Raw genomic sequence first — 10825 nt, 5'->3', positions numbered from 1 at the left:
CCGAGTGCCATTGTCGACTTGCGTCGACGAGTAAACATGCAGTCCCCCGTGCTGTTGTCGACTTCCGTCGACAGGCAGACCTCACCCAGTTTGTGCCTCTATTTTCGAATATTGGAGATGTTTAGCCGTGGTAGACTGCCACTGGGCCCTGGAAGATGTCCATACCCATCGAAATACGCTTCCAGAAGTATGGGTTGCCATTTGAAAAAAATCGAACCAGCGTCGTTGAAAATCCGCATCCGATTTTTAACCGATCGGCGAGGAAGAAACCGGTTCTCACGCACTTCCACCTCGCTGAGTCGGTGCGAGTATTTTCCTCTTTCCCATCAACTTTCATTGCACGGAGCATGGAATTTGGTTCAGACTTGATGCCTAGCTATTACCCAAGACTCCAGGCGGCTATCCGTTGCGATAGGCGGTTGGAGTCACGGGTAGAGACAACCAGACGATAGATTCCTCGCGGGCGCATTCACTGCAAACTTGACGGAAACAGCGCTGGCGGCGGTCACTGGGTCCAGAACTAAATTTTTCTAAGAATTACCACGTTACAATGGCGACCAGCACGGACAAGAGACACTATGGGTATGTCACCTACAACATAATTATATTCTTTCTACAACGACACCTACCTCTGGCTCAATACCTGACGATCTACTGCAAGCTGATGCGAAAGTGAATTACACCCGCGAACACCGCGCTTGTCAACAGAACAGGGAAGCGCTTCACTCTCCGAAGTTGAAAAGTATTTGGACTGCTGCTAATTGGGAGAACAAACGACCACCATGGCGGCAGAACATTCCGCAGCCGTTCACCGACACGATCCGCTTCACCAAACGACTTACGAACGTTTCGTTCTCCGAGTTTTCTGGTGGCAGCAACAAGAATTTCGTCTGCAACGACAGGACGAAAGTCTCTCGCAACTGAAGTCCTGTTGCCACGAAGATAGAGAAGATTCCGCAAGCCATCTCTTCTGCTTCCAGTGTTGTAGCTCTCCTGTCCACTGGCATATCTTTCAATTCTTGCGAACGAAAAAAAAAAAAAAAAAAAAAAAAAAAAAAATCTGCTTCTCTCTCCAAAACAACAACTAACTAACTTTACTTCGCGAGTGTCCGGGCCGATCGTGTACATAGTGTATGTAGCGCATGCGGCGCACGGCGCACTTTCGCATGACATGACACGCATTTTTGCACAGCGGCTGGCGCTAGATCGCGCAGCACGTTTGTACTTCGGATTCTGCGATTTTTTTCGACGGCAATGGCTTCCTTTGTGAGTTGTCTACCTACGATGTATACTTTGGAAAGCGATATTCCGTACAGAAAGTACCAAAAAATCCAGGAAAAGTAGGCCTTTCGATTTTTCGAGCTGGAGGTAAAAAGTGCCTGGCAGCGAGGGGGTGTACAGCTCAGCTGACAGCCTGGCAGGGAGCGCCTTGTCACCTTGAGTGGTCAGCTGGCAGTGAAAGGGTTAAGAGACGGCTTGGAGAGAACGGGATACGCGGATGGCCGGAGAAATGGAGTGATTGGCGTACACTGTGCCTGTGTGGAATGTTGTATGAATCTATTTACCGTATTTCCCCGGATATAAGTCGCACCTTTTACACTGAAATCCCAGGGTAAAAACGGGGGTGCGACTTATAATCGAGCATGACTTACTACTGAAGTCAATATATCGAAGCAATATTGCTCAAACCTGAAAAGGGGGGTGCGACTTATTATCGGGGAAATGCGGCATGCCGCTAGATTTCTAGATTTCGTTTGACTTCATCCTTCATGAGATTTTTTAGTGGGCTCGCGTGAGACTCGGACTGGATTTTCCGCATCCACAGGAACGCCACCACCCTCAGGGATCAAGCTGTAGATGCAGCTCCTAAAGTGGTGGGAGGTGAGTGTATCAAAGCCACCACCAAAATGGTCAAAAGACCGAAAATCCCATCCGCTGCATGCAGGTTTCCCCTCGTGCCAGGCCACATTTGATAGAATTCTGAAAGTGTCTACCAGGTATTCCCTTAGAGGCGATTTACACGACGGCAGGATTCATCACGTGAGTGATGCTGCCATGGAGATTCAGTCACATGTACTCATATTTTGGCCCGAACATATCCCGTGAGCTATCCCGGTATGGTCCAGGTGCCGTGGGGGGGGGGGGGGGGGGGATGTATCCTGTGGCATTCCATCGACTGTTTTGTACTACCGTTACTGTACGTGCATCCTGTCGTGTGAATTGATATTCGTTTTTCCCCGTATCACGGCACACTCTCGGGATCACGTGCTTCACTTCCCGGCGGGATGCACTGGCGTCCGGTAAATCGCCTCTAAAGCTCCTCTGCTTGTACTAGTATTCATGTTTATCTTCACTTCACTTTTTTGTGTGCCCAGTTCATCGAGACATCAAGCCGCAGAATGTGCTGATATCGTACCCGAAACACAACGGCCAGGTGCGCACACTGCTCTCCGACTTTGGCCTGTGCAAGAAGCTGGCGGACGGCCGCTCGTCGTTCACTGCTCGGTCCGGTGTGACCGGCACGGAGGGTTGGATAGCGCCGGAGCTCATGTCCGGCCTCACCGAGTCTGCGGTAAGCTGTGGGCATACAGTGGGTATGTGATTACATCATGGGGCAGGGGCGTCAGAAGGTGATTTAGTGTGGTACGGTCAGCCATCTGAAGTACAATTCACTCGTGTGGGGGGGGGGGGGGTGGCTGAGCCGAAATTTTTGGGGAAATTAGAGCCCAAATCAGTGCATTTTATTGATTCACGGGGTACTTGGGTCAAATAGTGGTACGGTCAATACCGTAGTGACCGTACCGTGTCCGACGCCCCTGTGGGGTGTTTTGTATGGAGAGGCATCTCAGGCACTGGTTATCTTCTCGGGGCAAAGCTGAATACGATGATATCATTCACCTCACGCAAAGCATTTACGATTCCGTCACTCACCCCATGCCAGTCATATACGATTGTGCCGTCCATGTAGCCCCTTTTGTTAGACCTCATCTACAATGTTTGAGTGTGCTTGCAGCTCTCAGTACCGTGTGCTCCACGCTTTATCTTCTGCCTTGCTTCCGTGCAGTCCAATGCCTTACACTTGCCTGTTCTGTTCTTGTTGGTGGTGTTATGTGCTGGCGGTGTTATGTGCTGGTGGTGTTGTGTGTGCCCTGTCACCATGCCACGCATACGTGATGTGCAGACCTGCTCGGTGGACATCTTCTCATCCGGCTGCCTCATCTACTACGTTTTGAGCAAAGGACAGCATCCGTTTGGGCCAGCACTTGAGCGTCAAATGAATATCAGCACGGAGAAAGCACCCGACTTCTCTGCACTGGAGAGCTGCTTGTCGTGCGATGGTAAGCTAAATCAATTGCAGCTAGTTGTCATCTGTTGATCTGCTGTCGTACTTTCTATTTGCTCTCCATTCCTGCGTCATTGCTCTCCACCATTGTTCTAAGTTGAAATCTAATGCAAGCCTATCTGTGTGCACGTACGTGTGTTGTTCCTATCAGATCTGGTGTTGGCTCGCGACCTGGTATCAAGAATGATCAGCCGCTACCCTGGTGTCAGGTAAGAATAACACTGCAGCGTTGCAGAGGGTTACATTTCCTGCAGCACGCCTGTGTATGCTGGGGCTCAGTTCATGCTGTCCATCTGAAAGAGTTGTGTGGATCTGCAGTCAAGCGTCAAAACATACATGTAGCTTGTGTTCACGCAGGTTGTAGGTGGGTTGGGCAAGCATGGGTCCTCCCGCTCACCTGCTTTCCCAGATTGTTTTGCTGCAGCATTTCAACATCACAACATCGGTATCTCTGCCCCTACCTCCCCTTGACCTGCTCTCATCCTTGCGTGCTCACAGTAGCAGTAAATTCCACACTTTCCGCATCGTTTTACCGTACGGCAGTGGATAAATTGTGCAAGTTGCATAATTGTGTGCTCACAACATACTGCGAGTCCTTAATACACAATCACGTATAGTAGTAGGCATTTGTGAGCCATGACTGTGGTGATCAATGCAGTCTTTTGTGTTTGTGTTGTTGTTTGTCCCGTGTTAAATTCAGACCACCAGCCAAGGAAGCCCTGTTGCACCCCGTCTTCTGGTCCAGGCGCCGGCAGATGCAGTTTATTCAGGTGTGTGCATGTGTGCGTGCGAGAGAGTGTGTGTGTGTGTGTGCGAGTGCCTGGGTGTGTTTCTGTTTGTGTACCTGTGTAAGCAAACATGCTATTCTGATGAATACTAAACTTCTGCTCTTCATCCGGGTTGGGTTTTCTTCACTGACTTGTACATTCCTGCTGGTGTAATGTGTGTCACTTACTTGTGGGTGTGTACGTGTACATGCCGAATGACAGTAATGACTATGTTGGACTTGGGGTGTGACTTGGTCCTAGATGTAACAGATTTCCTATTAACACTCCTATCTGAAGCCTGCTGTATGTGCGATCATGGAGTATGACATCACTGGTGCGACATGGTGAACAATACTTTTCGAAAATATGGCAGGGAAAATGTGTCTACGTACCTTGGTTGTGAATTTCATGGTTTTTCTGCTGTGTTGGTTTGCTTTGGTGTGTACCTCTCATAGGAGGTAAGCGATCGCATTGAGAAGGAGCTGGCAACGTCTCCCATTGTGCAACAGCTGGAGCAGAACGCCGTCAAGGTGGTGAGCGACGACTGGCGGCAGCAGCTCGGTGAAGAGTTCAGAGAAGGTGAGAGTTGACGAGTGTTCGCTGTCATGTCCTCATTGCCTGACCCTCGCGATCATCGCAACACGGGTCTGCTTTGTGTATCGCCAGTCCAGGCCTTCTGGCATACTGGCCCGATTTTTATGTGTGTTCATGAAGTGTAACAGTTGCTCTTTGCGTATGTTTTTCATTCATCCTGTGTACGCTGCACTGGTGTGTCCTCTTGTATTGACAATGTTGGCGGTGTGTTGGTGCTTGCAGAGTTGACACGCCATCGCTCCTACCAGGGTGGCTCCGTGCGCAACCTAATCCGCTTCATTCGTAACAAGGTGAGCGTGCTGGCGGCGTATGCATACCCATGTGATGGCAACATCGCTGAATTTATTCTACGCCCACAGAGCAAGCTGGTTGGCTGCATTTTTCACACCAGCATGGCGGTATTCACTATGACGTTTCCATTATTGTAAATGGAAGCTACACAGGACTGATTCATCAATGCATGTACCGCCATTCTTTCCATTGCTAGGATGTCACCTTCAGCGAAGGCGTTTGTGAATTGTGGTGAATGTTTGTCTCTTGCATACACCTGTGCTAGTCTTGTTTCTCTTTGTGATGCTGTTTTGCATGGATTGTTAATGTGTGTGTGTGTGTGTTTTCATGTTTTCCCTGCTGCCGGCATTGCTCTTGCTGCTGCTGCTGCTGCTGCTGCTGCTGCTGCTGTTGCTGTCGTGGCTGCTGCATTGTCGTACTTTTTGTCTCATTCTCTTGAGCAGAAGCACCACTACCACGAGCTGAACGAGTTGCTACGCGAGAAACTGGGTGCGATGCCGGAGGGTTTCATCGCTTACTTCACCAACCTCTTCCCACAGCTGCTGCTGCACACCTACAAGGCGGTGGCCATTGTGAAGGACGAGCACGTCTTCCACGACTACTACCATCCGAGCAATAGCTGAGCTGGCCGCAAGTCGCGCTCGCTGCCCGTTTGGATGGGTGTGTGTTCTCTCGTCTACTCCTCTGCTGTCCTGTGTCTGGGTTTGAGTCGCTTCTGTTGAGTAATTTACCTTCTCCTCAGTGCTCGATGTGCCGCAGCAGGCTGGTTTCCTGTTCTGGCCTTACTAGTATCCGACCGACGTCCTTGACCTGTCCAGCCTATCGGTTTAAGGCTAGCAGCTGTGTTACGTCCTCGCTGCTACTGCGCAATGCGTTGGAATCCAGTCTCTCGCTCAGTTCCGTGTCACTAAGAGCTTACCCGTCGCCATGGTTACATGTCCTCGCGTACGTAGCGTGACCACTGGCAGGATAATAGTGATGTTTGTCTAACACGTCAGCTGTGGACACGGTTATATTACTTCGCCTCGTGGTGAATTATCGGTGTCGTTGAGAATAATCTTTGCTCGCTGTCCCCTCTGTGGAAGGCCACGCTCGCCGTGGCACGCCCTTTCTCTTGCCATTGCTGTGTGACCATGGCGAGGCTGTGCGTCCGCTTGGTTTGTGCCGACCTTGCTGTACTATACGACTAGCAGCTGTGTTAGAGCTGCGCTAGAGCAGCAGCACAAGCGTGTCCCAAAGCAGGGCCGTGCCTCTGCTTGGTTTGTGTCGACCTTGCTCTACTACTCGGCTAGCAGCTGATTCGAGCTATGCTAGAGCACCAGCACATGCGTGTCCCAAAGCAGGGCTGTGCCTCCTCCGGTTGGTATGTGTCGATCTTGCTCTACTACTCGGCTAGCAGCTGTGTTAGGGCTTCGCTAGAGCACGAGCACATGATATGCATGTCCCAAACCACAGCTGCATGCACCGTACACAGCTTGCTTCTGTGCGGTGTTGTCATCACAGAGCATGGTGGACATGCCTCCTGAACAGAGCATGGTGGACATGCCTCCTGAACAGAGCATGGTGGACATGCTTCCTGAGCAGATCCTGGTGGCGCTCCGACTCTATGTGATGGTGATGCTGCAGCTTTGTGGATGCCTGGGCCAGCTGTTACAAGGACATGGCACACCTGAATCATCCTTGCTCCTATCATGTGACGGTATTGTATGTGATGGCGATGTTGCAAGTATGGATGCCTGGCCTGACTGTGGCAGGACACCGCGCATCTGAACCGTCTTTGCACCTGGCCCACTCCCGCTATCTCAGAGCTGTGCGCCACGATTGCAGAAGAGGGGATGTCAGTGGCAGCGGTGCAGCGATTCTTTCCGCCGAGGTACTCATGCCGCCGTTCTTGTTGCTGGCGGCCCATCGCCCATACCGTTTCTGTTGCCTGCTATCAGCTATCTGCGCTGACAGTCGTCTTTCACTCGTCTTGTGCTTACTGTAGCGGCAAAGCTGCACTTGAGATGTCTTGTTATAGGTACGCACGTACACACATGTACGCACACACGAACACACTTTTAATAATATTATATACATATATCTTGTATATATACACACACACCCACTCTAGTGTGGGCTTGATGTGGCACTATGTCTCGTCCGTTTGTTTTATTCTCCTGGCATGATTATGATGGCTTACACAATCATGTAGTTTAGTGGGTTGCCCGACAACATTATCTTTGGGCATGCTGACGTTTACTTTTTCTTTCTCGCATGATACTGTAGCCCATGTGTACGCATGCAGCCTGCTCTCGCCACCCGCCTAGCTAGGGCTGGCTGACTATGTACAGTAGTAGCCCGAGGACCGCCCGAATCACGCTGCGTACGACAGCGCTCGCATGTCGGCGAGAATTTGCCGAGCGACCAGCACAGTGCGGCTTTCGCTCCGGAGTGGACGGTCAACTCCTCGCCAAGTGCACTGGCACACGCCACGCAGGAGTGTGTACGCAGCAGCTCTGTGTCGTATTGCCGTCTCGCCCGGCAGTGGCAACTCTGACTCGCCGGGGGTGTTGCACCCGTGCACGCGCACACTGTAGCTGCGCTGCGACAGACGATAGCGTCCATCTGCCACAGCTCAGCGACTTATCCTCCGGAAAGCTATATGCTGAGACCTGGCCCAGTCACGTGAGTGTGGTTACTCTTCTCCATGTATGCGTGTACGCCACGCGACTGGTATTGCTCAACTATAGGTGCCTTATATAATAAGGAACTGACTCCATTGGCCCATGGTGTACTGGCTACTCTATGCCCATCGACCACACTGGGACAGTGACTGTGATTGGTCAGCAGGTTTCCATTGCTGACGGTTTACGCCACGCTATCCGTGCCGCTATATCTATTTTGAGTACTCATCGAGCTTTCGCTTACAATCCGGTCGTTTATTTTGGGCGTCTCAGCCGTGCACGGTTTCAGCCAATGACCATTATTTTTTTAACTTTACTTGAAATCAGGCAATCGACATGTCGGTGCTTGTTTTACGCATTATTTTGGTCTAATCCGACTCGGCGCTCAAGAACGTGTTGGTCTTCTTACTTTAAATTGGATTTCCATTCAGGTGTTCTGGCTGAATTCTTACGTCGGCAGTTATCTCAATTGTTGTTATGTTACCGTTACGTTACATGATGGTTCCACGATGATTTTCTGACAGGTTCTGAGGCACTGATGATGGGCTGATGGTTACTGCTACCAGTAATTTCTTTCTTGCGTGTGTGGGGTGAGCATTGCCGGACTCTCTATTGGCGGTGTACTCTTTTTGGGACTTGCGCAGAAGATAGTATAGCTTATAAGTGCATGGACATGCAGCAGTGAGTCGCATATATTTATTATAATTATAACCTCTTGGTCGTACCAAGAGTGATAATAAGGTCTGGAGTAAAAAAGTCTTGGTCTTACCCAAAATGGTTTGGGGTACGATTCCCTGATGCAGCAGCCTAGCCTGTGCAGGGCCGTCCCACAAATTGGCACATCCATGTACAACAATGTATGTGTAGAGTATACTGTTGCATGTCGGGCTCAGGCCTTGCGCCTACACGTATACAATACAAGTAGTCGATAGCACGGAGTTGTACAAGTCATTGTACTACTCCCTGGTCGCGATAGGTAGTACATAACAGGTCAGAACAGGAGGGTCAGGGGCAGGGCTGCAAATGCCTCCAATTCCCCAAATCCGGTTCAGCCTTGGCGTACCGCGTACCGCCGTTGTAACCAGGGAGTACAATACTACTCCCTGGTTGCAACGTAACGTTGCGCCCTCGACTTGTATTTATTATTATTTTGCATGGCGTTGCACGCACGCAGCGCCGGCCCCGAGTGACTGGGCAGGGAAAGAAACGAAAAGTATCCATTTGCGTAGATTTTGTGGTTGGTTCTTCCACGTTCGATAAGCCTTGAAGAAAACTTGCTGGAAGAGCGAGTGAAGCTCGCCAGTTTATTGCTGGCAAAAGAGCTGGCACGAAAGTAGGCAGTGAAGGACCGAAAATGAAAATGATGAGGATAGTGCGGCCTTGAAGCACTGTCACACAAGTTAGTTATTTGCCAGCGGGTTTGGCATGAAAGCGGGCAGTGTGGTTTCAGCACCAGATCTCGGTCCTCTGACCGTGAGGATCAGGACTAAGAGGTGAAAAGGAGCCAAGCATGCTTGCTCTGCTCCTCGTTTGCGCCGTGCTGGTAGCCTTGGTGGCACTAGTAGGCAGAAGCCTGAACAAGGAGAAGGAGAAAGCGAAGGAAACAAGCCAAAAGAAGAAAGGCCTGACACCAACTCTATCCACTTTATCTCCGGTGAGAGTTATAATTACCGTATATTCTCTATTATAAGCACAGGTCTCCATTACTAGCACAGTCTCTAATACTAGCACACTGTGAGCCCCTTTCGAAACATTATAAGCACAGTCTCTATTATTAGCACGGTCCTGGTGGAAATCAATGCTGCATGCATGATATCTAGCATGTATTTCTTCTTGCTCTGTATGGATGTATTGGTTGAAAAAATATAAGCACGGTCTCCAATATAAGCGCGGTCTCCAATATAAGCACGGGGTAGAGGGGTGTTGAAAAAATAGAAGCACGGCGCTTATAATAGAGAATATACGGTATGTTGTATTTATTTTTCGATTGATTTCAATAATGTGACATCTAAAGTTCTAGTGTGTACGTGTCCGATGAGCTTCTACCTTGGGTGACAGTGGACAATTTTGACTGGCCTGTACTGCAATAATTGCATTTCCAATTGCATTTGCTCTTCGTTTGTATTCTCCTCACAGGATGATGGCAGTGATGAACAATTCAAGTAAGTTGACGCACAACTATTTATTTAATTTCCGGGGATGCAATGAACAGATAAGAGCAAGAGTAGATAACCCCCCCCCCCCCAGAGTGTGCAACGCCTGATCCAGCTCTGAATAGGGTCTTGGTCGAGCATAATCGGATCTTTGCGTCGTAATACCGTACACATCTGAGAGGAACCCGGGAGTCGCGGGTACTCTCGGATCGAAGACAACGGTGCCCTGCCTCGAGACTGGCCTCGCACTGGTGTGGAGTGTACGCATGACAATCAGGGGCGGATCCAGGATTTTTCCAAGGGGGGTTCAATTTTTCCCACCCTACCCACAATGACGAAATGATGACATACACATGTACATGATTGTATAACAAGTTCACACGTTCGCGTTATCGGTACCAAATAATACTTGAGCATGCCAGCTGCTATACAAATGTAACTTCAGTACCCCTGTTTTCAACACTCTGCAGCTAAAACATTATTGAAGACACGCAGCACAAGGAAGAAATTTTCAATTTCTTTACAGCAGAATAGCTGATTGGTACTTTCCGATTCCAGCAGCTTGTCTGTAATAATTGTCCATAATTTTGTATGTCATAATATAGATCTACCAAGCTGCATAGCTAGCGGACGTCTCTGGCCTGCAGGCCATAGCATGGGGCGAGCACGTCGCAGGGCCATGGGTTCGTGGTCACACCCGAACTATGGTCGGAAAAAATCAGGGGGTTCGTTTGAATCCCCCGACCCCCCCCCCCCCCCCCCTGGATCCGCCCCTGACAACAGCTATGAACATGGCAAAAGACGCACCACCATCACCACCACCACCACCACCAACAACAACAAAAAACACTGGCAAATTCTCAGCAGTCGCATTTTTGAACCTATTCAGGGTTCTAATCATGATATTCTCAAAGAACCCCCTGAAAGATATCACATACCGTAAAGTCTTGTATAAAAGCCGCGGCTTCTACGACTTTCTTGGTGAAATTTTGCAGGCTTCTATATGAGACA

General features: G+C 49.7%; 1 protein-coding gene across 1 annotated transcript in view; it reads left to right on the top strand.

Annotated features, from left to right (window-relative positions):
* Window positions 1–8217, top strand: part of LOC135811904 (serine/threonine-protein kinase/endoribonuclease IRE1-like) — a 22905-nt gene extending 14688 nt beyond the window's left edge. Inside the window, exons 17-23 of the mRNA XM_065325148.1 lie at window positions 2376–2572; window positions 3182–3338; window positions 3495–3552; window positions 4044–4113; window positions 4566–4689; window positions 4927–4994; window positions 5439–8217. Of these exons, the coding sequence (XP_065181220.1) occupies window positions 2376–2572; window positions 3182–3338; window positions 3495–3552; window positions 4044–4113; window positions 4566–4689; window positions 4927–4994; window positions 5439–5618 (854 nt within the window). The 3' untranslated portion in view covers window positions 5619–8217. The remainder of the gene's footprint in view (window positions 1–2375; window positions 2573–3181; window positions 3339–3494; window positions 3553–4043; window positions 4114–4565; window positions 4690–4926; window positions 4995–5438) is intronic.
* The last annotated feature ends 2608 nt before the right edge of the window (window positions 8218–10825 follow it).

Source organism: Sycon ciliatum, chromosome 3, assembly GCF_964019385.1.
Source record: "Sycon ciliatum chromosome 3, ocSycCili1.1, whole genome shotgun sequence".
NCBI classification, from domain to species: domain Eukaryota; kingdom Metazoa; phylum Porifera; class Calcarea; order Leucosolenida; family Sycettidae; genus Sycon; species Sycon ciliatum.
Note: the sequence above shows the minus strand (reverse complement) of the source record. Positions and strands in the feature narration are given on the sequence as shown.